Below are 25768 nucleotides of genomic sequence, written 5' to 3'. Positions count from 1 at the left end.
TTACCCACTCGGCCTGCCTCTGAGAGTACAAAAAAATTTAAAGCAAACACTGGGATTCTCAGGCTTTTGCTTGTACTAAAGTTTGTTTTGTTACACTATCCGTAGTACTATCTATGCTCTCTGCAAAGGCAAGAAACACCTGGGGTTCCCTCCTGTATGTAAATACTTGTAAAGGTTCCTACTCTCCCTTTCCCCGTACATACAGAATTTACACAGGGGAGAGACAGTGGCAGTGGGGCGGCTGCATACTAACACAACTTGGTAGTTTTTATTGTCTAGGACAACGGTTACAGACCACAAAGACCCGGGAAGACCCACTGCTTGGGCCCAACAAGAGACGATACTCTCCCTCGCAGTTCAGAGTCCTCTGGGCTATAAGGGGACAAGCTTTTTCTTACGTGGCTCTGGTAGGAGGTCCATGACTGTACTCAGTACAAGAAGAGCCATATCTGAGCCTACTTATGTGGGGGTGGGTGGATAAGGTGGCCATCCTCATTTCCATTACTTGGGTGCAACCCTGAAGACCCGGATGTGGATGGCCGAATTGTTGCGGATGCGGGTCAGCGGCTCTCGTGTATCAGTCTCTGGTTCCAGCTCATCGACAAGCTCCACGGTGGAGGTATTGGCAGCCACCTGCAAGGACCCGAAGCTGCCCGCCTGAAGCTGTAGGGCAATGTTGATGGCACGGTTGATGGCCAGGCCCAAGCCATGAATGTAGATCTCACTGCATGAATTCTGACCCCGAGCCCCTCCGTCCAGAAGCTTTTGGCAGCGGGCCAACTGGGCCTTAAAGTCAGTCTTCATGTTGACATAAATGTCATTGGGCCTCCGGGGCAGGCGGTGGGGGAGCCGCTTCCGAAGGGTATACTCCACCGGGTCCACCTCAGCCTCGACGGCCCCGCGGGGCTCTCGGTTTTCCGCCATGCTGTGTGCCCTGACGCGGGGAAGAGAGGAGATCAGAGAGAGGTGACAAGAGCCCAAACGGTGCAGACAGGAGGGGACGCACTCAACTGCCCTCTTGCCTTCCAGCCTCAGTCCCCTCCCACTCACCTCAAGCTCCCTCACCCCCAGTTCCTATTCATTGAGGGCATCGCCCCCAACCTCAGGCCCCTCCACCCGCCCCCTTCCCCCGCGCCTACACTCTCCAGTCCACAGTCCTCTCCCCGAGCACGCGGCCCGCTCCGGGCCAAGCCACTCAAGTGCTGCGCCCACCCTCTCGGACTGAGCGTACGGCGCCGGACACGCAGGACCCAGGAAGAGAAGAAAAGCGGCGCGCTAGAGGATCGCGAGATTGCGGCCGCCCTTACGGCTCCGGGCTCCTGAGAGGGCTGCGCAGTGCGCACGCGCGCCCGTCCCCCGCGATCCACGAATCGCCTTCCCGGCCTCCGTTCTCCCCGCCCCTCTGGGCGTTCGCGCGACCGTGCGGTGCGTCTAAGTAACGCGAGAGCGCTGGGAGACCGGCTCCACCATGTGTACGCCACGCAAGCGGGGTGCGGAGGCAGGAGGCGTGTACTAAGTCAAAGCCCGGGAGGGTAAGCTTTCCTAGGCCAGTCCAAGTTCTTGGCCCACGGAGGGGTCCTGAAGGGGAGAAAGGGAGAGAGGAGACTTTTCTAGAAGCGTGGAGGATTTGAGGTAGGGGCTTACAAAGACAGCCGGGAGGGTTCAAGAAGGTGAAGGGACCTAAAGGCAAGTCTGGACTCCCGCGTCCATCGCAGTACCTCTGGTTAGAGGAGGCGTGGCAGAGTTGGCAGAGCCGATCTCCCGCCCAAGGTCCCTGCTGCCCAGAGACTGAGGGGGGGATTGAGGGGTGAGGCCGGGCGCTCGGCAGACGCCGCCGCCTCTGGTCTCCCCTGTAGGACACGGGGACCCGTCCTTCTCCCCTATCTCTCGCAAGGGCTGACCCCCCCAAGTCAGCCCTTGGGGCCCCAAGCTATGAGCCGTAGGCCCTACCTTCACGGTTCCCCCCAGAGCACGCTGACCCACCCACACCCCTCAACCTTTACCCCCCAGCTAGCTCATCGGTCTCTGCCCACCCCAGCAGGGACGTGCGCCCCCTGGCGGTCAGGGCGGGACGGCGCCTGGTGGTTCGTGGCTCCCAAGGGCCAGTAGGGAGGAGTTTCCTCTGGCCAGACTGGTATAGCTTCTGGAGAGTTCCCTTCAAAAATGAGTTAGACCTGCACTGGGGACCTAGAACTATTCCCTGCTTGAGTTGCCCCAACACTCAAATGGGGATGATAATTCCTGTTTTGCAACTGTGAAACCCAGTATAACCCTGTGAACTGTAAGCCTACACATGGGAGTTGGCATTTTTATGGCCCCATTTGACTGGAGGTTGGAAGGGGGTCAGGTTCCTGAGAACTTCGCTCCCAGCACCATTTAAATCCTGTACTCCTTTTAGCTTCAGATTCTTTCATTAATCACAAGTTTGGGGATTTATGTGGGGGTGAGGAGGAAAGGCTGGCCACAACCCTATTCTGCCTCAGAAGTGACATTTGAGCTGAGTTGTTTTAAGATTTTATTTATTTATTTGATATAGAGAGAGCGCGCACAAGCAGGGGGAACTGCAGGCAGAGGGAGAGGGAGAAGCAGGCTCCCCGCAGAGCAGGGAGCTGGATGCAGGGCTCGATCCCAGGACCCTGAGATCATGACATGAGCTGAAGGCAGACGCTTAACAGACTGAGCCACCCAGGTGCCCCTGAGCTGAGTTTTGATGGATAAACAGGAGTTCTTCAGGGAACCAACGAGTATTCTGGAAACACTGAAGGGTATTTTTAAAAGAATGGAAGTGTAATCTAAGCTTCTACCTCAAGGAACTAGAAAATGAAGAGCCAAATAAACCCAAAGGGAAGAGAAGTGAGGAAATAATAAAGAACAAAAACCAATAAAACTGAACACGAAAACAATAGAGAAACTCAATATAAAAGGTGGTTCTTTGCAAAGATCAATAAAGTTGATAAGCATCTAGCAAGACTGACAAAAAAGCAAGAACAAGGGAAGGAAAACTGGAGGTGCCTGGCTGGCTCAGTCAGTAGAGCATGCAACTCTTGATAGGGGGTTATTAGTTTGAGCCCCATGTTGGGTGTAGAGATTACTTAAAAAAAAAAAAAAAAAAAAAACTTAAAAAGAAGGAAGACTCAAATTATGATTACCAGAAACGAAAGCAGGGATAGCACTAAAGATCCTCATATGCAAAAGATACTTAGAGAATATTACAGGCATGCCTTAGAGATATTGTGGGTTGGGTTCCAAACCACTGCAATAAAGTGAATATCACAATAAAATGAGTCAAATTTTTTTGGTTTCCCAGTACATATAAAATTTATGTTTACATCATACTGTAGTCTATTAAGTTTGCAATGGCAATTATGTCTAAAGAAAAGTATATATCTTAATTTAAAAATATTGCTGAAAAATGCTAATCATCTGAGCTTTCAGTGAGTTGTAATTACTGATTACAGATCACCATAACAAATATAAGAAATTTGAAATATCAAGAGAATTACCAAAATGACACACAGACACAGAAGTAGGCAAATGCAGGGCGCTTGGGTGGCTCAGTCAGTTAAGCATCTGCCTTCAGCTCAGGTCATAATCTCAGGGTCCTGGGATCATCCTTGTGGAGCTTCCCTGCTCAGGGGGGAGCCTGCTTCTCCCCTCTCGCCCTGCTTGTGCAGGCACACTCCCTCTCTCAAATACCAATTTTTTTTAAATAGGCTTTATTCTTTTTTTTAAAGATTTTATTCATTCATTTGACAGAGAACACAAGCAAGGGGAGCATCAGGCAGAGGGAGAAAGAGAAGCAGGCTCCTTAGCAGGGAGCCTGATGCTTGATTCCAGGACCCTGGGATCATGACCTGAACTGAAGGCAGGTGCTCAACCACTGAGCCCCCCAGGTGTCCCAATAAATTAAAAAAAAATTTTTTTTTTTAAAGAAGTAAACAGATGCTGTTGGAAAAGTGGTGCTGACAGGATTGCCACAAACGTTCAATTTGTAAAAATTGCAGTACCTACAAAGTACAATAAAATAAGTTATGCCTGTACAAACAACTCTATATATACAAATTCAGGAACTTAAATGAAATGGACCAATTTCCTAGACAACCACAACCTACCGAACTTACCTGAGATGAAACAGATCATCTGAATATTCCTGTAATTATTCAAGTAATTACATTCATAGTTAAAAAAAAAAAAAACCTTTAAAAAAAGAAATATCTAGGTCCACGTTTCAGTGGTGAACTCTACCAAAAAAAAAAAAAAAAAAAAACACAACACACAAATTCTACACAATCTCTTCTCTATAGAAGAGAAAGGAACATTTCCTAACTAATTTTATGAGACCAAAACCAGACAAAGATTATACAAACGAAAACTACAGACCAAAATTTCTCATGAACAAAGATGTAAAAATTCTCAACAAAATTCTAGCAAACTGCATCCAGCAGTATATAAAAAGAATTATAAATCATGACCAAGTAGAGTTTACTCCAAAGTTGCCAGACTGGTTCAATATAAGAAAACCAATTGCTCTCATTTACCATATTAACAGGCTAAACAAACAATGTATATGATCATACCAATCAATACAGAAAGAAACATTTAACATAATTTAGTATTCATTTATGAAAAAAAACTCTCAGCAAAGAATAGAAAGAACTTCCTCAACCTGTTAAAGAACATCTACAGAGGGGCGTGTGGGTGGCTCAGTCAGTTAAGTGTCTGCCTTTGGCTTAGGTCATGATCTCAGGGACCTGGGATCGAAACCAGAGCCCTATGAGCCCAAAGCCCCATGAGCCAAGAGCCCCAGGAGTTCCACTGCAGGCTCCCTGCTCAGCTTCTCCCTTTCCCTCTGCTGCTCTCACTGATCGTGCTCTCTCTCTCTGTCAAATAAATAAAATCTTTAAAAAAAAAATCTACAGAAACCCTAAAGCTACAATCATATTTAATGGTGTAAGACTAGACCGTTTTCTCTTAAAATCAGGAACTCTCTCTCGTGGTTAAAGTCCCAGCCAGTTCAATAAGGCAAGGAAAGGATACAGTGCAATAAGGCAAAGAAAAGATTGGAAAGGAAGATATAAAACTCTCTATTTGCAGACGGCATGACTGTATACATAAAAAGTCCCAAGGAATCTACAAAGAACTTGTATAATTAATAAATGGGTTTAGCAAGTTTAACAGGATATAAGATTAACATACAAAAATCAACTATTTATATATACTGTCAATAAATAATTGGACACGAAAATTTAAAATACAATACTATTTACAATGGGGGAGATATATAGGGGGTGAGGAGGGAAGTAGAAGGAGGGAGAAATATTTAGGTGTAAGTCTGACAAAACACGTACAGAATCTGTATGCTAAAAACTACAAAACCCTGATGAAGAACTCAAAGAAGATCTAAATTAATGGAGAGATGTCCATATGTCCATGTATTGGAAGACTGAACATAGTAAAGATACCAGTTCTCTCCAAACTGAACTCTAGATTTAAGGCAATTCCTATGAAAATCCCAGCAAGAATCTTTGTAGTTACAGACAGCTTTATTATAAAGTTAACATGGAAGGGCAAGGGAAGTTAAAGCAATTTTGAAAAAGTTGGAATCGCGCTGATTTTAAGACTTACTACTACATAAATACAATATCAAGACAGTGTGGTATCTGCCAAGGGATAGACACACAAATCGATAAATTGGAATGGAGAACCCAGAAATAGATTCACACAAACATAGCCAAAGGTGCAAAAGCAGTTGAAAGGGGAAAGAATAAGTCTTTTCAGCAAGTGGTGCTGAAACAATTTGATAAAAAGGCAAAGAATTGAACCTTAGCCCTACGCAAAAAAATTAACACAAAATGGATCATAGGTTTAAATAAAAATGTAAAATTATGAAACTCTTAGAAGAAAATATAGGAAAAAATCTTCATGGACATAGGGTCAGGTGAAGAGTTCTTAAGACACAACAGGAAAAGCACAATCTATTATAGAAGAAAATTGATATTTTATCAATTATATCTCATAATGCGGCAAAAAGGGGAAAAATCAAAAACTTTCACTCTGTGAAAGACCATATTCAGAGAATGAAGAGAAGCCATAGACTGGGAGAAAATATTTGCAAATTACTTATCAGACAAAGGACTTGTATCCCGAATAGAACTCTCTAAACTCAAGAGTTAGAGGGGCATCTGGGTGGCTCAGATGTTTAAGCGTCTGCCTTCAGCTCTGGTCCTGATCCCAGGGTCCTGGGATCGAGCCCCGCATCGGGCTCCCTGCTCAGCAGGGAACCTGCTTCTCCCTCTCCCTCTGCCTGCTTCTTCCCCTGCTTGTACACACTCTCTGTCAAAAATAAAAAATATATTTTTTAATTTTTTAAAAGATTTTATTTATTTGACAGAGCCACAGCGAGAGAGGGAACACAAGCAGGGGGAGTGGGAGAGGGAGAAGCAGGCTTCCTGCGGAGCAGGGAGCCCCATGCGGGGCTCGATCCCACGACCCTGGGATCATGACCTGAGCCGAAGGCAGACGCTTAACGACTGAGCCACCCAGGCGCCCCAATAAAAAATCTTTTAAAAAAATAAAAAATAAACTCAAGAGTTAGAAAACAAAGAACCCGATTAGAAAATGGGCAAAAGTCTTGAACAAACACTTTGGCAAAGAGGGTATAAGGACGGCAAATAAGCACATAAGATAGTCAACATTGTTAGCCGCTAAGGAAACGCAAATTAAAACCATGACAAGGTACCACCACATGCCTAGTAGAATGTCTACAAGGAAGAGTCTTGATGATACCAAGTATTGAAGAGAATGCACGGAAACTGAATGTCTCACATACTGCCAGTGGGAACGTTAAATGGTCCAGGCACTCTGGAAAATAGTTTGGCAGTTTCTTCTAAAATTAACCAGCATGCATACACTCAGCATACGACCCAGCAAGAGCACTCAAAGGCATTTAAAAACCTGTTCATGAATGTCTGTAGCAGTTTTGTTTGTACTAGCCCTGAACTGGAAACACCCCAGGTGTCTTTCAGTGGGGGAATGGTTAAACAAAATGGCACATCCATACCATGGAAAAGTCCTCAGCAGTAAAAGGTGGATCAAGAAGACTTGATAGGCTGTTGGAATACTAGCTACATCACAGAATACCGTGCTGAGCAGCTCGTGGAAGGCAAACAAGATGAGCAAAATAGTGCGCCCAGTGCTAAATGGGTAGCATGTACGGGATTCAGTGGAGCCCCAAGGAGGAATAGTCAATATGACCTTGGGGAGATCTAAGGTTTTCCAAAAGAAGCAGTGGCTAAGCTGAGATAGGAATGTCTAGCAGTAGGGCTCATAGTCTGTGCAGTCCCTCCTGTTACGGTGGAGAGGTCTGGAAGGACTGAGTCCTGTGAGTTAAGGAAGAAAGAAGGAACCAGCAAAGGACTCAGAAAGAGCAGCTGGTGAGGTAGGAGGAAACCCAGGGAGTATGGTGTCCTGGAAACTAGGTGAAGAAAGCATTTCCTGGAGGAAGGAGTGACCAGCTGTGACATATGCCGCTGACAGGCCACATAAGGTAATGGACCAGTGGATTCAGCAACGTATAGGTCATTGATGACTTGACAAGCTGTTACATTTGATAGACTGAAAAACTTAGCTCATGGCAGAAAGTAATTCTGAATGCAATAAATTCATTTTGAGGCCCATTTTGTCTGATAATTAACAATAAACATAGTTTATGAACTATCACTCCAGGGGCATCTGTGTGGCTCAGTTGGTTAAGCGTCTGCCTTTGGCTTGCTGGTCATGATCCCTGGGTCCTGGGTTCGAGCCCCGTGTGGGGCTCCCTACTCAGTGGGGAGTCTGCTTCTCCCTCTTCTTCTCCCTCTGCCCCTCTTCCCCTGCTCGTGTTCTCTGTCTCAAATAAATAAAATCTTTTTTTCCTTTTTTTTTTTTTTAAGGGGAGAGAGAGAGAGGGCATGAGCCAAGAGGAGAGGCAGAGGGAGAGGGAGAAGCAGACTCCTTGCTGAGCAGGGAGCCCAATGTGGGGCTCAGGTCCAGGAACCCTGTGATCATGACCTGAGCCGAAGGCAGATGCTTAACTGAGCCACCCAGGAGCCCCAATAAATCAAATCTTTAAAAAAATTGTTTTAAAAAAGGAACTATCACTGGGCGCCTGGGTGGCTCAGTTGGTTAAGCGACTGCCTTCGGCTCAGGTCATGATCCTGGAGTCCCTGGATCGAGTCCCACATCGGGCTCCCTGCTCGGCAGGGAGTCTGCTTCTCCCTCTGACCCTCCCCCCTCTCATGTGCTGTCTCTCTCACTCTCTCTCTCTCAAATAAATAAATAAAATCTTTAAAAAAAAAAAAAGGAACTATCACTCCTTTACTCAGGATATGTGTCTTTTCATGAGATCTGAAGTATGTTTTCTAAACTTTGACATCCAGATAAATATAAAGGTTCATGATTTAGGTGGGTGAAGTCAGGCACTGTAATAAACTAAGTTGACATTAAGATACCCCTTATCTTTTTGCATTTCGTTGAAGGCAAACACCAGAGAGGAACTGCCATTAGGAAAAAAAGGCAGAGCTTGGCTTTTTAGACTTGAGACCTCCCTTTCATCTCAACTAATCACCTCACCAAATCTTTCTTTAGTTCAAGAGTGTGCCAATTTATTTATTTTAAGTGTTTATTTGAGGGAGAGAGAGAGAGCGAGAGAGCACAAGCAGGGGGAGCGGCAGGCAGAGGGAGAGGAAGAAGCAGGCTCCCCGCCGAGCGGGGAGCCCCATGGAGGACTCGATCCCAGGACCCTGGGATCATGACCTGAGCCGAAGGCAGATGCTCAACGACTGAGCCACCCAGGCGCCCCACAAAAATATTTTAGATCTAAGTGTTTTTTTTGTAATTCTCTTTTTCATTCCGTATGGGAGATGCACAGTTCTGATTTCAGTTTCCTTTCTCAAAGAGGGCGCTTAACAGATTCAATTCCACAGTATCTTCAGCAATAGGGCAGCAGCATCTTTCCCAACTTGACAGTTGGGGGAGATTACTTGGCCAGGGTCACAAGCTGGAACACAAGGCACCCTCGGTGATCCCTCCAATCTTGTACCCTGGAGTCCAGCGTGTGCTCCTTGCCAGACTGCATCTAGTGGGTTCTACTCTCAGATCAAACACATTTTTATGGTGGCAGTCAAAGCCCTCAGCTGAAGTTCTGCTCCCCTTCTCATCCAACTAGCAATCCAGGTACTCTTCTCCCATCAGCCTGGATTGCGGCTATTGTAAAGCTGACCCCCACTTTTCCTAAACCTACCCAAATGCCTTCCGTCCGGCTCAGCACAGGCCCCCACCATCCCCTACAGACAGCATTCCACAGAGCCCCCCCCCATACCATTTCTCCACCAAAATTTGCAATCTGGCATTTGCTAATTAACAATTAAAACATGCTAAGACCTTACTCATTCAGAGATTAGGCTGCTGGGAACTTGAATCGCTCAGAACACACTCTAGCAAAGTTAAAAAACAAACAAAAAGCAACAACATTTTCAGTAACAAAAAACTGTTGTACGTTTATGAACTTTAGGTGAAGAATTCTCACCCAAGCCTGGATTCTATTGATACATTTTTATACAGTGTTAACAATCTGAATATTGTCCACCCTGTTGGAACCAGAAGCCCCTGTCAGCTAACATTTGTGGAGTACTTGCCCTGTGCCAAGCACTATGTTAAATGCTTTACCATACATTCCAGAGACGGAAGAGATTATTTCCAAGGCCACAGGCAGTAATGAATAAAACCCGCATGGGAACCCTTGCTTTAAACAATTGCCATTTTCCAGCCTCCAAGCAAGCTGGGAGACTGGCAGCATTAGGACAGAAGTCCTGACTGCAAGAAAGTGAAAGGAACTGAAAAAACAGACCCTAAAACTGCAAGTGCATAGAAGCCTGGGGAACACTCAGTGCAGGAACAAAGGGCCTTCTGGTAGCTCCTGAGGTCTGTGCTCAAATATGGCACAACACAAGGGACTCAAGTTCTCAGTCTGACTTTACTTTTCCCTGTCCTGAGAAGGATTACATTGTGTTTGCTAACAGCTGTTTTAGGAAGCTGGAAAGTGAAGTATACATTCTGGAATAACTATCCAAAAAAAAAAAGGTGAAGATACACAGGGGGCAAAAAAACAAACTTTTCGTCCCCAAAAGTTCAGGGATTTGGAAGTCTTTCTTGAAAACCACTTTTTTTAAACAAAGGAGGTGTCAATCTACTTCTCACATTTGCATAATAATTTCTCTTTTCACAGCCTTTCATATTCACCTTTTTTTTTTTTTCCACCTATTTTAATTCTTTCAGCACTCCGGGAAGGGAGAGGCGTGGGGATCGGGGTGGGGCGGAGAACAGCATTAACACCTGGCTGTGAAAGTGAAACGGAGGCCGAAAGCATCAACTGCTTTCCCCCAGGGTCTAGAAGCTAGTCAGTGGCGGAGCCAGATGGAATGGGTCTCACCAGTCAGCGCTGCCTCGGACAGTGTCCAAATCATAAATTCCTCACTTATTTCACATATCCCAGGACGTCTGATGAACGCACCTCGGGATTATATGTTATCTCCTTCAATCCAGGCGGGCTTCCTGGAGGAAGCCGACTGGCGAGGCAAGCCCTGCGATGCCACCTGCGGCGGCCTCCGTCGCGACGGTCGCGCGTCACGTGCCGGGGAACAGCCGGGGAGCGCCCCGGGGGGACCCCCAACACCCCCCCGGCCCGCTGCAGGCCCTGCATCACGTGACGAGCCAGGCCCCGGGTCACGTGCCGGGGGGGTCGGGGGCGGCGGGCGTCCGGGCTCCCCACTGAGCAGGCGGGGCGGGCGCGAGGCCGTGCGGGTGGCTGGGGGCCAGAGCCGTGGAGGGGGCCTGAGCGACCGCGGCGGCGGCGGCGGGGGGCGGCGGCGGCGGCGGCGGAGGGGGCGGCCCCGCGGCCCCGCGTCCGCGTCACGTGGTGCGAGGCGGGCAGCCATCTTGCTACAAACACAAACAGAGAGGAGCGGCTGCCGCGGGAGCGCCAGCGCCCCCTCCCCCGCCGCCGTCGCCGCCGCCGCTACCGCCGCCGCCGTCGCCGCCGCCCCCTGGCCCGCCGCGCGCGCCGCCAACGCCCCGGGACCGGAGCCTCGCGCCTCCCGCCCGCCGCGGTAAGCGCTCGGCGGCCCCGCGGACCCCGGCCCGCCGCCGGGCCCGGGGCAGGCCCGCCCCCGACGCCGAGGCGGCCGCGCCGAGCCTGCGAGAGTCAGAGCGAGAGCGCGGGCCGCCGGCACGGACCCTCCCGCGTCTCTGCCCAGGCCGCCGCCGCCGCTCCGCCGCCCGGTGCGTCCGCCCTCCCGCCGGCCCCTCCCAGGCGCGGCCCCGAGGGAGGCCGGCCCCCTCCCGGTGGGCGGCCGCCCGCGCCCCTCGCCCCGCGCACCTGGCGCCCCCTCCCTGAAGGGCACGCCGTCCTCCCGGGCGGCCCGCCTCCTTCCCACCCCCGCGCTCCTAACGGTCGCCCTCCGGCCCCTCGGCAGCCCTGCCCGGCCCCCTCCGGTCCACCCGCATCCTCCGTCGGGCCCGCCCGGGGCCCCCCCGACCCTAATGCCCGGCGCTCCCCGGAGACTTCCCCAGTGTGCCTCCGGGCTCTTATCGGAATTAGCTGGGCCCTGCATGTCTTAAAGTCCAGGCGTTCCATGACTTTGGCCAACGTGGAAGCCTTTTTTCTCACCCGAAGCACCTCCGCTGGGTCTTCACCTAAATTTCCTTTCAACGACATTAGTGCTTGGTCATTGGGGTCTTCTTTCTCCTTGTTGCCGGGCCGTTTCAACACCGTAGTTTTTCGTGTCTCCAGGCTAGGCTCTTCCCAAAGCCCAGCGCCTCTGATGCAGCAGCTCCCTGGGCTCGGCCCCTCACACTTTGCCTCCCCCCCCCCCCCCCCCCCCCGCCCCAAGTTAATAACTTGAAAGAGATCCTCATTTTGCATTTCTTACCCAGTCATTACCACAATTCCCAGTAAGCGTCCCGGTCTGGTCTTTCATAGGGCTCCAGCCCTGGGAGATGCTAAGTCAATTGTCGGCCTGTTCTTTCGTCCACCCACCCCAGTCTCACTCACCTCTTGCTTCTTATTGCTGCTTACCCAAAACTCAGCCTGCACACCACCTCTCCACTGTTTCTCCGAGCTGACATGCCAGTTGCATCTTGGCCCCCCACCCATGGTCTCTGCATCTGAAGCCCCATGGATACCAACAGGCTGGTCTCCTTTGCCATTCATGATGTGGGAGTTTGCCCTCAGGATCCTTCATCTGTACTTTTCCCTGTGCAGTCCCAGGCCACCAATCCCTCACCCAGCTCCAGAGGTCTGCTGTGTAATTGGGAAGGGCTGAAACAGATCTGGACTTGGTGTTGCTGCCATGGCTTGGGGACCAAGGACCTTAAGGGTCCCATATGGTGATTACAGTCAAGTGAGTTGTGTTCCTAGACCTCTGGCCTGGCTTTTTTAGCCAGTGGACAAATGAGTTTTGTTGTGATTTGATGAATCCAGGGACCCCAATTTGCCCTTGTCTGTGGTTGGAGTTAGGGATAGAAACACTTCAGAACAGAGAAAGGGAGAAGAGGTTGCCATATGAAGGATTTAAAAAAATCTAAGGAGAAATTTAAAATGGCTTAAAACTCACAAAGTACTTAGGGTGGTTCCTGCTGTTTGTGCATCCCTTCTCTAGTCTCAAATAGAGTGTCTAGGAACATGGGGTCCCCTGTGGGGGCAGCTGCATCCTCCCTTCCTTGTTTTCCCTGGCTGGGTCCCAAGACTGGGCAAGTGGGCAGAAGGGATCAAATGAGGTAAAGTGTGAAAGCGCTTTGAAAACTTAACCACTAGACATGCCAAGGGGCGTTATTTGTCATGATGGCTCAGAGAGTAGAGAGCTGCACTAACTGACCGGGCGGGGGGAACACGGGCTTGCACCCTTCCTAAGCTTCAGAGTTATCCTACCATGCATGGAGAATCTTTCCATCCTGAGAAAGGGCGGAGTCACCTCCCAACAGGCTTGGGACTGGGCGGTTGCTCAGATGTTGGGGAATTTGGGACTCCACTTCTGTTAATAGCGGTACCTTTCTGTGCCAAGGCACATTGCTCTGGAATGGGGCTAATTTTAGGGGTGATGGAATGAGGAAATAATGTTAACTTAGTGTGTACTAGGACTGCCTTTTCTTTGGATCTTTCTCTTCTGAGAGTTTTGAACCCCAGAGAACAGGCTTCCCTCCTGTTCTGCAAGCCTGTTGTGAACACCCTGGACCAGTATGTGTCCTCTTCTCTCAACTCCAGCAGGGGGCGGCCTTTTAATAGCAATAATTCCAATGCCAGGGGAGAGAGAGTATACTGAGGCCTGAGAAAGAAGACCGGGCAGGTAGGGACAGAGGGAGTGCGTTGGGAGATGAGGCAGACAGATGCTGAAGGTAGGACCATGGGGTGGCAGGTAAGCTGGAATGAGCCTGTGAGGAGAGCCTTAGATTAACAAGCCAGGAAAGGGTGTTGTGCCCAGTCCTGTCTGCTCCCTGTCCCGGCTCTTTCCTTCACTGGAAAGGGACCCAAACAGTTGGCTTTGAGAGTTTGTGATAGAGAAACTTAGCAGAATGTTTTAAATCTCTTCTTGAGGATTTCCCTCCTGGCAGGATTTCAGATTTATCTCATGGGATAGTATAATTAGGAAATGATTTCCTTGCTTGCTCTTCAGAGGGGAGACTGAACTGGAATAAATTGGTTTCTCTCATCTTTGTTCTTCCCCGTAAACACCAAGACACTGAGGAAGGGTCCTCACCCGTGGCAGTGTTGATACGTTGGGCCGGCTAGTTCCTTGTTGCGGGGGGCTGCCCTGTGTATTGTACCGTGTGGAGCCGCATCCCAGCCCTCCACCCGGTAGAGGCCAGTAGTGCCTTCCAGTCATGCCCCCCAAAGCCGTCTGCAGATACTGCCACATGGCCCTTGGGGTGCACAGCCCCCTCCCCAGTTGAGAACCACCGGCTTGGGAGGAAACGTGGCACCGACGCCGCGGGTTTGGAGGGGTGGGCACCATGGGGCGGTGGCCACCAGCTGCTGGGACCAGGTCCTCCTGTGGCCGGGCTTGCTTGGAGACGCGACTTCTTTCTCTAGCCGCTCTTCTGCTTCCTCTGCCCTGACTGCCTTTTCCTTGTTTCTGCAGTTGCCCTGCTGCTCACACCGGGAGCCACTCCTCCTCAGTTTGCTTCTGACAACCAGGACGGAAAGGCGCAGGCCAGGAGCGGAAGCGTCAAGGAGAGCCGCCTTTGCCACTCCCTGGAAGGGAGGGAGGGTGAGTTGTCTCCTGTCCCCGAAGCCTTCCGCACCCAGAGGGCTTTTCTGTCCCCCACCTTCCCCCTGAAGATGGGGCCCTTCTGGAATGAACTGCAGGAAGCTCAGAATAGTTTTTCCTGAGGTTTGTTTGAAGGAATGTGGGGTGTTTTCCTTGGAGTGAGGAAGACTTAGGTATGCAGTAGCTATTCCTAAATGTCTTTTTGTTTCCTAAACCTTTTTTTTAATGGTGGTTAAAATATGCCATTTAACTGAGTTTTCAACTGAGTTTTTGAGTGTCCGGCTCTGTGAGGTTAAGTATGTTCATGTTGTGCAACTGTCACCACCATCCATCTCCAGAGCTGCCTCATTTGCCTCATTCGGGCTGAAACTCAGTACCATTGAACAGCTCCCCGCTCTCCTCACCTCCCAACCCTGGGCCGTTGTTCTACTCTCCATGTTTCTAAATTTGATTCTTTAGGAATCTCACATAAGAGGAATCCTAGGGTATTTGTTCTTTTGTGACTGGGTGGTTTCCATTTTGTGTAATGTCTTCAGGGCTGATTCACTGGTCAAGTTAAGTAGGGATGGTAGCGTGGGTCCTGGGAGGCCTGCTCGAATCCAGTGAAAGGGAGAACTTTTCAACAAACTTGTCTCCTGACGGCCGTGTGTGCCGTGGCGTCCTCCATCACCAGCAGCGGCCAGTGGGGGCTCTTGTAGAAGAGATGCCCGTGTCGGGGGGGGTCCACCCCGCTCGAGATGCTCTCCAAAGCTGCATTCCCTGCTAGGATGCTGGGATTCTGGGACTGGGTCCCGCCTCCGTCAGAGCATTTTGCTTCATCTTTCCATGTGCACCTGTACGTGAGAGCTGCTCTCCCTTGGCAGCTCTGCTGGAAACCTTCCTCCTTTCTTGCCAGAGTTGTGGAGTCTTGGACTTGATGGAAACTGTGGAGGCACTCGGGTCCAGCCTCCCCTCCAGCCAGTGAGGGAAGCCCCCGTGCAGCTCCCCGAGACCTTGCCCACCTGTCCTCGCTCGGAACCGCCAGGGATGAGCCGCCTCCTGAGAGCCTCCTCTGCTGTTCCTTAGAGGGACAGATCACTGCCACTGCCCCTACTTCTGTCAGCCTCCTTTCTGCTTTATGGTGAGGGGAGTGCCGTCCTAGTCTGTAGCGTAATGACGTTCTCTTTTTGGTTCTTAGTAGTTACGGTGGGCTCTTCCTGATCCATGGAAAGGGTCTGGGTGTTGATTCCTGGTGGGTAAACCAGCCCAAGGAGGGCACTGGCAGACTTACCTGCCCGCAGCCTTCCATGTGCCCTGCCTTTGGCCCTTAGGGCCTCCCCACCACCACTCCCCTTTTTCTGGCCCCCTCCCCCCAATTGAATCCCTAGATTCTACCACCAAACAGGCAGCCCTGAGTTTTTTCCAGAAGGGAAATAAGTTTGCTCCCAGTGTAATTTTTTTTTTCAAAACTGATGTTTTTTTGTCTTTAGAATATCTGTGGCTCTGATGGGTTTTTTGTTTGTTTGCTTGCTTGTGTTTTATCTTTGCGTTGAGCATGCCCACATGCCTCAGCCAGCCCTTCACCGAGGCCGCAGCACACTGCGAGGGGGCTGAGACCGGTGCTTCGCTCAGCTCCGCTGAGGGAATTCAGTACTCTGAGGCCTAACGGGGGGGACAGAGATGAGGAGGAGCAGAGGCTGTGGTCCTCTGCCCTGGATAACTGGAAGCGTCCAGCATCTGTAGGTTTCCCCATTATGCAGGACAGAGGAGGCCCAGAAGTGGGGAGGCCCATCTGGCCCATTGGTTTAACCCCAGCTTTGTTTCCTCACCTCTCGGTAAGGATCTTTCTCGGATGTGAAGCTTCGTCCTCGGGTGCCACTGCAGTCAGATCATCGTCCTGTAGCTTGGGGACCTTGGTTCATTCCAGCATAGGCCCCTGCCTGAAGAGAGCCCAGTCCCGGCCCTACTTGCTTCCTGGGGGCAAGGCTGCCAAGTGAGTCTGGGGTGGAGGGAGGCAACCCCTGCTGAAGCTGGAAGGGGCTCTAGCTGCCCTGTTTCCTCCCCTCCCCCAGGTCTTCCCTCATCGTGACGGTTGGCCTCACTCATGCTGGGTGGCACGTGGCTGGCTTAGGTGAGCCCTTTCAGAGTTCCTTGGGTGGGAATCTATACCTTATTCCCTGGTGGTTCTCCGGGTGTGCTGTCTCCGAGGCCTAGCGTCCCGGTGCCTCCACAGGTGTTTGGAGAGTGAACGCCAGGTCCCCCCCTCTTCCCTTCAGCCCCTCTGACCTCGAGGACACGCCCAGCCCCATCATGGCAGCGGAGACCCTCAATTTTGGGCCTGAGTGGTGAGTTAGACATGCTCTGGATGGCCTGGAGAAGCCAGGAAGAAGAGGGTTGCTCAGACTCCTGTCTCTTTCCTTCCCTGTGTCCCTTTCCTAGGCTGAGGGCCCTTTCCAGTGGCGGCAGCGTGGCCTCCCCACCCCCATCCCCTGCCATGCCCAAATACAAGCTGGCTGACTATCGCTACGGGCGAGAAGAAATGCTGGCTCTCTACGTCAAGGAGAACAAGGTGGGGGCAGGCGGGTGTGGGGTGTGTGGCCCTGTTGCCTGCTTGGTCTGAGCCAGTGGAGAGCGTCCCGGAGCAGGTGGGATCCCGGCTCTCCCGCCCCGACCGACAGGTGCCGGCTGAGCTGCAGGACAAGGAGTTCGCCATGCTCCTGCACGAGGAGCCCCTGCAGCCCCTGGCGCTGGAGCCTCTGACTGAGGAGGAGCAGGTGGGGCTGGGCCAGGGCGGGGCGGGCAGGGCGCTGGGTCTTCCCCGTGCAGAGAGCGCCTGAAGCTGGGAAGATAGGGGCTGGAGGTTGTGGTTCTGGGCAGGGGTGAGGGGGGGCAGGTGCCTGGGTCCTCACTGCCACCCCTGGCTCCCTCCTCAGAGAAACTTCTCCCTGTCAGTGAACAGTGTGGCTGTGCTGAGGCTGATGGGGAAAGGGGCTGGCCCCCCCCTAGGTGGCACCTCCCGTGGCAGGGGCAGCACTCGGAGCCGAGGTAGAGGGGGTGACAGTGTGTTCTGGGGGCGGGCGGGGGGCGGGCTGTGGTTTTGAGGGTGCAGAGAGATGGTCAGGCAGGTTTCCCACATGTATCTCATCCTTTATCCAGGCCGAGGCCGTGGTGACAGTTGCTTTTACCAAAGAAGCATTGAAGAAGGCGATGGGGCCTTTGGCCGAAACCCCCGGGAGATCCAGCGTAGCCAGAGTTGGGATGACAGGTGCGGGCAGCACGGTGGCAGAGCGGAGGGACGCCCTGCGGCGCCGTCCCTGCACGGCGGCTCGGGTCTTTGTCCGTAGAGGGCAACAGGAGACCCACCAAATAAGCCCTGGCCACAGATTTTCCTCTTTGCCTCTGACTGACTCCCTGTGGCCCTCTTCCTTTTCCTTCTGATTCTCTTAGTACTCATTTATCCTGCGACCTTTTCTGCGTGCCCCTCTGGGCTCCCTCCCAAGCCTGAGATTTCCCTAGTACCCCGCTCCTGTGCCTTCCCTCTTCCCACCCCTCTCAGGGCAGGACGGACAGGGTGTGCAGGGATGCCGCAAGTTGGAGGGCGGGGTGGAATCCATCCTCCTTTGACCCAACACCTTTTCCTTCTGCAGAGGCGAGAGAAGGTTTGAGAAGTCGGCCAGGAGGGATGGAGGTATGGAGAGTGGCGATGGCCAGGTCTCGAAGGTCGTTGAGAGGTGGGGGGAGGACTGAAATGGGTGGTGCCATTAGGGGAGTGTGTTCCTGAGGGAGGTGGTGGGGACGGGAGGGCCTGGAGCTGGGCTTCTTTTTACTGCAAGGTCTATAGTAAGAGTCTTCCAGGGACCATGGCTGCTGTTCCACTGACTGTGTCTTCCCCCACCCCCAAGCACGATCCGGGTTTGAGGAGGGAGGGGCTGGCCCGAGGAAGGAACATGCCCGCTCAGATAGCGAGAACTGGCGTTCTCTTCGAGAGGAGCAAGAGGAAGAGGAGGAGGGCAGTTGGAGACTTGGGGCAGGACCCCGGCGAGATGGCGACCGCTGGCGCTCAGCCAGCCCTGGTGAGGTTGGGGCCGGATGGGTGTTGTGGGGTCAAAGGGTGGCAGAAACTTCGTGGGAGGGTGGGCTCCTGCGGCCGGGTGGAGGGAACAGAAAGCTTTCTGGAGTGGAGAGGGTGCGAGGGCAGGCCTGGAAATGCCGGTTGTTCCCGGGGTGGAGGGGAGGTCCTGGTGAGCAGCAGAAAGGTGAAGGCTGGCCTGACTGGGATACCGACCTTCTTCTCTGACTTTTCCTGCCCAGATGGCGGCCCCCGCTCTGCTGGCTGGCGGGAACATGGGGACCGGCGTCGCAAGTTTGAATTTGATTTGCGAGGGGATCGAGGAGGGTGTGGTGAAGAGGAAGGGCGGGGTGGGGGAGGCAGCTCTCACCTCCGGAGGTGCCGAGGGCCTGACGGCTTTGAGGAGGACAAGGATGGGCTCCCGGAGTGGTGCCTGGATGACGAGGATGAAGAGATGGGCACCTTCGATGCCTCTGGGGCCTTCCTGCCTCTCAAGGTATCGGAGGAAACACAGGGAAGGTCTCCACTGGAGGGTGGTGGGACCTACCCTAGTGGGGGCCTCTCGCTCCCACCTATTCATCCTCTGCCTCTCGCTCCCCACCGTGTCCCCTAACCCTGTGCAGAAGGGCCCCAAGGAGCCCATTCCTGAGGAGCAGGAACTCGACTTCCAGGGCCTGGAGGAAGAGGAGGAAGAGCCTCCTGAAGGGCTAGTAGACGAGGGGGGGCCTGAGGCAGGTGAGCCTGCGGGGGGGGGGCAGTGCCTTGAGCCAGGCCAGGCGGGCAGAGGGGCCCTCACCAGGCTGTGCCACTCGCCTTTAGGAGAAGGCGGCTTGGGCAAAGAGCAGGTGTTGCCGGGTGGGGGAGGAACGGAGCAGGGCCGCATCTGAAAGGCAGAGTGTCAGTTCAGATTCAGGCATAATCAAGATGATCTGTGCAAATCCTCGAAAGAATCTGAAGAACACGGTGTTAAGTCTGTGGTGGTACGTGTGCAGCCCTGGGCAGTGACGTGGACACGTGCACAACGTGTACAGTGTTGCGAGGTGGGGCTCGTGGTGCTGATTTGCTGGGGTGTTAGCGGAGTTGAGCAAAGTTAGGTGGGTGGATTCAAGGCCCAGAGACCTAGGTTCTGGCCAGAAATGGGAGACTTGTGTCAAGACATTTTTAAGGTCTTCTAGCTCTTTGTTTTGAATTCTGGTAATTACCCGTCTCTTTCAGGAGGGAAGGAACTGACTCCACTGCCGCCTCAGGAGGAGAAGTCCAGTTCCCCATCCCCACTGCCCACCTTGGGCCCCCTCTGGGGAGCGAATGGGGAAGGTGACGATGCTGCAGACAAGGACCTGCAGGCAGCTGAAGGTAGTGGGGGTGGGGGGGACGCTCCTCTTTCTTGTGGTGGGATGGAGGTACCTAAGGCGTCTTGGGCGGGGGGAAGAGGTAGAACTAGAGTCCACTTTTCTGGAACGAGGGTGGGTAGGGAAGCGTCTTATTCTCTTCTCTGGACCCCCATTCCACTTGCTTTCTTTGCTTCTAGATGATCTGAGGGGAATGCCGCTGAGTCCTGGAGTAGGCTCATCCTCTGGCCCGCCTGGAGATCTGGAGGATGATGAAGGCCTGAAGCACCTGCAGCAGGTGTGAGGGACCTCAGAAGGCTCTGGGGATCGTGCCCTACAGGGGACGGAGAGCCATTGTTGCCTCTGTCCCTCTGCATTGTGACTCGATCTCCTGACCCCATCCCGATCTTAGCTCCAGCCCCGTCCTGATGTTGTCGTGATTGGGCTGTTGAGCCTTCCTTCTCTCCCTGGTCTCCCAGGAGGCGGAGAAGCTGGTGGCCTCCCTGCAGGACAGCTCCCTGGAGGAGGAGCAGTTCACGGCCGCCATGCAGGCCCAGGGCCTGCGCCACTCAGCAGCTGCCACTGCCCTCCCCCTGAGCCACGGTGCGGCCCGGAAGTGGTTCTACAAGGATCCCCAGGGGGAGATCCAAGGTGCCCGCGGGCAGTGGGGACCGTGCCAGCGGGGCTGCTGGGGGCAGGGGGACAACACCATTCTCGTTCAGGGCTTCGCCGCACAGCTTTCTGACCGAGGCCCCCCTTCCCTTGGTCCAGGCCCCTTCACGACACAGGAGATGGCAGAGTGGTTCCAGGCGGGCTATTTCTCCATGGCGCTGCTTGTGAAGCGGGGCTGTGATGAGGGCTTCCAGCCACTGGGTGAGGTGATCAAGATGTGGGGTCGTGTGCCCTTTGCCCCGGGACCCTCGCCACCCCCACTGCTGGTGAGCCCGGCCGCCTTGGCGAGGAGCGGGGAGGGGAGGCTGGAGCCGCGCTGGGGGCGCAGGGCCGAAGGGCCGAGCCACAGGCGCGCCGTGGGCCTCGCGCAGGGCAACATGGACCAGGAGCGGCTGAAGAAGCAGCAGGAGCTTGCCGCGGCCGCCCTGTACCAGCAGCTGCAGCACCAGCAGTTTCTGCAGCTGGTCGGCAGGTACGGGGCGCCTGGAAGGCCTTGGCGGCCAGGCGGGCTGCGGGCTGGGGGCCCCCGCCCCCCTGACGCCCGTGTCTGGGCCCACAGCCGGCAGCTCCCGCAGTGCACGCTCCGGGAAAAGGCGGCTCTGGGGGACCTGAGCCCGCCGCAGCAGCAGCTCACCGCCTTCCTGCAGCAGCTCCAAGCTCTCAAACCGCCCAGGTTCAGGGGCTGGTGTCTTTTGGGGGCGAGGGGGGCAGACCCAAGAGGAGCTCGGAGTTCTGAGAATCCCTGCTCTGCTCCTCAGAGGCGGGGACCAGAACCTGCTCCCGACCATGAACCGGTCCTTGTCGGTGCCAGATTCGGGCCCCCTCTGGGACATACATACCTCAGCCTCATCACAGTCAGGTGTGTGGCCCGCCTGTTCCCTGTCCCCGTGTTCTGGGCCCCCCCCCGCAAGTCCCTGGGTGAGTGGGGGGGCTTTGTGTCTGCTCCCGCCCAGCCTGAGCCGCCTGCTGCCGCTGCCCTTGCTTCTGCAGGCGGTGAGGCCAGTCTTTGGGACATACCAATTAACTCTTCGACTCAGGGTCCAATTCTAGAACAACTCCAGCTGCAGCACAAAGTGAGTAGGCTTCCTGGGGCTGGGGTCCTCGGGCGGCGAGGGCCGGCCCAAGGCAGGGAAGGCCGGGGGGCGGCGCCCAGGTCCGCCGCCTGAGCTCGTTGGCCGTGCCAGTTCCAAGAGCGCAGAGAAGCGGAGCTCAGGGCGAAGCGGGAGGAGGAGGAGCGCAAGCGGCGGGAGGAGAAGCGGCGGCAGCAGCAGCAGGAGGAGCAGAAGCGGCGGCAGGAGGAGGAGGAGCTGTTCCGGCGCAAGCAGGTGTGTGCCCGGCTGCTCCCGGCCTCGCCCGCCAGGGGCCCCCGGGCCCAGGCCGCTGGCCCTCACCACGCTGCCCCGGCCCAGGTGCGGCAGCAGGAGCTCCTGCTGAAGCTGCTGCAGCAGCAGCAGGCGGTGGCCGCCGTCCCGGCGCCCCCCGCGCCCCCGGCGCCCAGCTCCCCGCCCCCGCTGTGGGCCGGCCTGGCCAAGCAGGGGCTCTCCATGAAGACGCTGCTCGAGCTGCAGTTGGAGGGCGAGCGGCAGCTGCACAAGCAGGCCCCCCCCCGGGAGCCGTCGCGGGCCCAGGCCCCCAACCACCGCGTGGTGAGCAGGCTGGCCCTGACCCCCCGACCCCCGACCCCCGACCGCCAGGTTTTGAGCCCTCGGGAACCCCTTCCAGTCAGCTCCCAGGGTGACCCGTGGGGTGGGGGGGAGTTGCTGAGCCCCCACTTTCCAGCCTGAGCGCTGGTCTGTATCTGACTCTGAAGCGTTTCTCTTCTGGGCGGCCCTCCCCTCGCTCCACTCAGCCACCTCCGTGAGCCTCCCCATCTAGCTATTCTAGTGTGTGTGTGTCCGTATTGGGGCCACTCTGATTTTTGCCATCTGTACCAGCTTGGGGGCCTGGGCTCGGCCCCCCTGAACCAGTGGGTATCTGAGGCCGGGCCACTGTGGGGCGGGCCGGACAAGAGTGGGGGCGGCAGCGGCGGCCCGGGGCTCTGGGAGGACACCCTCAAGAGCGGCGGGAGCCTGGCCCGCGGCCTGGGCCTGAAGAACAGCCGGAGCAGCCCCTCTCTCAGGTGGGTGCCGGGGCCCGCAGGCTCCGTCCGGTCTCGGGCAGGGCTTGGGAGGACGTAGCAGGCCCGCGCTGATCTCTCGCCTCTGATCCGTGCCCGGCCCACTCAGTGACTCGTACAGCCACCTGTCCGGCCGGCCTGTGCGCAAAAAGACCGAGGAGGAGGAGAAGCTGCTGAAGCTGCTGCAGGGCATCCCCAGGCCCCAGGACGGCTTCACCCAGTGGTGTGAGCAGATGCTGCACACGCTGAGCACCACGGGCAGCCTGGATGGTACAGGCGACAGACCCGGGGGGGCCGGGCGGGGCCGGGGCTCCCAGACCTGCATCAGGTGGGCCCTGAGCGCCCCCCCTCCTGCCCCTTAGTACCCATGGCTGTAGCGATCCTCAAGGAGGTGGAGTCCCCCTACGATGTCCACGATTATATCCGTTCCTGCTTGGGGGACACGCTGGAAGCCAAAGAATTTGCCAAACAGTTCCTGGAGCGGAGGGCCAAACAGAAAGCCAGCCAGCAGCGGCAGCAGCAGCAGGTGAGGCCTCGAGGGCCCTTGGTAGGTGGGGTGAGGCTGCCCCTCACGCCGCTGACCCACCCTCCCTGTCTGAGCCTCACAGGAGGCATGGCTGAGCAGTGGCTCCCTACAGACGGCCTTTCAGACCAACCACAGCACCAAACTCGGCCCTGGGGAGGGCAGCAAGGCCAAGAGGCGGGCACTCATGCTGCACTCAGATCCTAGCATCTTGGGTGAGTTTGGGGGTGTGGCCATGAAGGCGGCTTTTTACTCAGCAGGGGCCAGGAGCCTGGGGAGAGCTCAAACCCAGCTTCTCCCCGGCTTCAGGGTACTCCCTGCACGGACCTTCTGGTGAGATCGAGAGCGTGGATGACTACTGACCAGCCCGTCCCACCAGCCCCTGGGCTGTAGGCCAGGGGCGGCAGCAGCGGCTTGGACCCTTGGGTCCCCAGCCTGCAGGCTCCCCACAAGGAGCATAGGAGGAAGCAGGGGCAGGGTCCCCAGCACTTGTTACAAACCACACGATGCACCTTAATTCACCCACCACGAGGCACTTTACAGATTGGGGGGGAAGGGTTTTTGTTTTTTGGGGTTTTTTTGTTTTTGTTTTGTTTTTGTTTTTTCTTTGAAAAAAAAAATTTAAACAACCCTGAAGAAAACGTTAGGAGAGACAAAAAAAATTGTTAAAAACTAGACTCTAAGCACCCCTTCCCCCTCTAGGGACAGTGAGGGTGACAATGGAAGGTCCACAGAGGTTTTTTGGGATTTTTGGTTTTGTTTTATTTTGTTTTGTTTTTAAGAAAAAAAAAATGGGAAAAAAAAAAGGGTTAGGAGATTGAAAGAAAAAACACACTGTTATTTTGGGGCAGTGGGGACACAGACCCCACGGACCTGTCCTGCCTGGCCCCCAAGGCTGCACTTACCCTCCCTGCCCCGCAAGGTGGGCCATTGGGGTAACTGGAAGCTGGGGTGCCAGCAGTTTGCACAGCGAGGCCCCCTCAGCCCCGCCAGCCGGACCCGCTGTGAACGGCTCCCTGTGTTGCTGTGACTGCAGCAGGGGTGTCGGGGTAGGGGCCAAAGTAGCCCCTTGGCTTTGCTGCTTTGGGGGAAAGTTGCACAAATGGGCCGGGCCGCCTCAGCTCTCTAGGCTGCCGTCCTGCGCTGGCTGACGAGGTAGAGGGGGAAGGGCCAGCCAGTGCCAGCCTCATCTGGCTGTCAGGGTGGAAGAACTTCCACTCTGGCCCCGGTGAGGGCTTCCCCCACTGCTGCCATTTGGGGGGGACGGCCTGGGTGTGAAGCTGAAAGCCTCAGCTCCCTGCCTTGCCACATGAATGTATTCTTTGGGCCACAAGCCCCTGCTGCGCCTTCTGCCTCAACCCTGCGCGAGGTGGGAGCGGAGCAGTTCCTCCAGGAGCTGGAGAGAGAGGCACCACTTAATGACTATTTTCTCCTGTGAAAGGGGCAAGAGGAGGGCCTAGGAGGCCAAGGGCGTGGGCAGCATGGGGCTTCAGGATGCGGTGTGGGGGCTGTTAGAAGGGAGTTCCCTGCCTGCAGCCGGCTGTGTGGGACGTGGACCACCCAGCTCTGCTCTGACCCCTCCATTGACCAAATGGGGAGGAGCAAGTGGCCTCTCCCCTTCCTGCTCCCCTGATGCGTTTTTAATGTTGGGTAAGGTGCGGGGGTCAAGAATAGAAGTGTTGTCTCTCCTGGGTCAGGGGTAGGCTGCCCTTCTGTTGCTCACCAACTTCTTATTCCCAGTCACCTGCCTGGGTTTGTCTCCATTTGTGGGGTTTTTTTTGTTGTTTTTTTTTTAAACAGTTTGTTGTATCTTTTGGGTTTCTCATTTAACTTCTCCCGTCGACCTCATTGCTCAGAGCGCAGTATTAGGGCAGGACTCTGCCACTGCCTCCCCTCCATGAATGTATTTATCCTTCCTGCCCTGGGGAAATGGGGAGTCCCCATCCATCCCCAGAGAGACCACATTTTTTTTGTTTTGTTTTCGTTTTTGTTTTTTTTGTTTTGCACCAAAGTGGCAACTGGGTCAGTGTTGGGGGATAAAGCTGGCCTCGGGGGTGGAGGGCTACCCTCCACCTGCTTCTCCCTGGTTTCAACAGTGTTAGCGTCCGTGAAAAGACTTTATTCTCTCTAAAGCAATAAGGGGGTGATGGGCCAGGGGGAAATGTCTTGCTGCTGCTGGCCCCCCAGCTCCCCCCTTCCTCACGCCAGTATTTGGCGGCATTAGAGGTGTCGGGGGAGTACTGTTGTGACTGAATGTAACCGCCCCCACCCCTGCCGCAGCCAATGCAGGGGAGGGGGGTGACACTCTTCCCTGTCTCTTCCTTCCCCTTCCCCCCCAGCTAAAGAGACTTTGAACTTAGGGGGCCCTTGAGCCTGGAGAGGCCTTAACCCTGTGAGGAAGTGTAGGGGGAGCCCTCTCCCACCCCCATCCCCTTCTGAGAGTGGTCAATGTTTACAAGCCCCTGAGCCCCCCAGCCCAGGGACTCCACCCCCATTGCCGTCCTTTCCCACCCGTCTTCCTGGGCCCCCGCTGCTCTCCCACCCTCCCTGGGTTGGGGTGGGTGCAGGGGCTGTTCTGTATCCCCTTGTCTGCCTTGGACCCACAATCTCCCCTACCCCCACCCTGTGTGACTCCCCTCTCTTCTACCTGCTCCTGTAAATATTCCCCTTCCCCCAATAAAACTTGGTGTGTGTTCTCCCCTTCTGCTTCTGTGTCTTTTCTTGGGAAAAAGGGTCTTTGGGGAACAGAGACAAGGCTGAGCGCTAGGAACTGAAAGAGCT

At 54.5% G+C, this 25768-nt stretch overlaps 2 protein-coding genes across 11 annotated transcripts; one reads left to right on the top strand and one right to left on the bottom strand.

The window, feature by feature from the left end:
- Positions 1-246: 246 nt before the first annotated feature.
- Positions 247-10572, bottom strand: POP7 (POP7 ribonuclease P/MRP subunit). 4 transcript variants are annotated; one of them, XM_078074411.1, is made up of 2 exons: positions 10550-10572; positions 247-934 (listed from the first exon to the last, which is right to left on the bottom strand). In XM_078074411.1, the coding sequence occupies exon 2, from the start codon at positions 922-924 to the stop codon at positions 502-504; it is 423 nt and encodes a 140-aa protein (XP_077930537.1). In that variant the 5' UTR covers positions 925-934; positions 10550-10572; the 3' UTR covers positions 247-501. The 4 variants fall into 4 exon arrangements, with proteins under 4 accessions (XP_077930537.1, XP_035929260.1, XP_035929261.1 ...); XM_036073367.2 differs by lacking the exon at positions 10550-10572 and adding an exon at positions 1213-1365; XM_036073368.2 differs by lacking the exon at positions 10550-10572 and adding an exon at positions 1140-1363.
- A 413-nt stretch (positions 10573-10985) lies between these two features.
- Positions 10986-25687, top strand: GIGYF1 (GRB10 interacting GYF protein 1). 7 transcript variants are annotated; one of them, XM_078074409.1, is made up of 29 exons: positions 10986-11144; positions 14172-14300; positions 15196-15420; positions 16120-16272; positions 16352-16410; positions 16513-16624; positions 16719-16848; positions 16958-17053; positions 17213-17324; positions 17436-17544; positions 17927-17967; positions 18182-18352; positions 18591-18844; positions 18972-19083; positions 19564-19701; positions 19877-19974; positions 20156-20327; positions 20448-20614; positions 20720-20820; positions 20908-21021; positions 21107-21207; positions 21339-21421; positions 21533-21673; positions 21758-21994; positions 22283-22467; positions 22574-22734; positions 22827-22990; positions 23073-23202; positions 23297-25687. In XM_078074409.1, the coding sequence occupies exons 6-29, from the start codon at positions 16590-16592 to the stop codon at positions 23347-23349; spliced, it is 3105 nt and encodes a 1034-aa protein (XP_077930535.1). In that variant the 5' UTR covers positions 10986-11144; positions 14172-14300; positions 15196-15420; positions 16120-16272; positions 16352-16410; positions 16513-16589; the 3' UTR covers positions 23350-25687. The 7 variants fall into 7 exon arrangements, with proteins under 7 accessions (XP_077930535.1, XP_077930534.1, XP_077930532.1 ...); XM_078074408.1 differs by having other exon boundaries at positions 21533-21994; XM_078074406.1 differs by having other exon boundaries at positions 16556-16624; positions 21533-21994; positions 23073-25687.
- The last annotated feature ends 81 nt before the right edge of the window (positions 25688-25768 follow it).

This window comes from Halichoerus grypus, chromosome 6, assembly GCF_964656455.1.
Source record: "Halichoerus grypus chromosome 6, mHalGry1.hap1.1, whole genome shotgun sequence".
NCBI classification, from domain to species: domain Eukaryota; kingdom Metazoa; phylum Chordata; class Mammalia; order Carnivora; family Phocidae; genus Halichoerus; species Halichoerus grypus.
This window is presented reverse-complemented; position numbering and strand designations above follow the sequence as displayed.

Coding starts and splice junctions, on each gene's coding strand:
- POP7 (XM_078074411.1), bottom strand. CDS start 924: ATGGCGGAAAACCGAGAGCCCCGCGGGGCCGTCGAGGCTGAGGTGGAC.
- GIGYF1 (XM_078074407.1), top strand. CDS start 16,590: ATGGCAGCGGAGACCCTCAATTTTGGGCCTGAGTG. Junction 16,849..16,957: donor TCTACGTCAAGGAGAACAAG/GTGGGGGCAGGC, acceptor CCCGACCGACAG/GTGCCGGCTGAGCTGCAGGA. Junction 19,702..19,876: donor GGACCTGCAGGCAGCTGAAG/GTAGTGGGGGTG, acceptor CTTTGCTTCTAG/ATGATCTGAGGGGAATGCCG.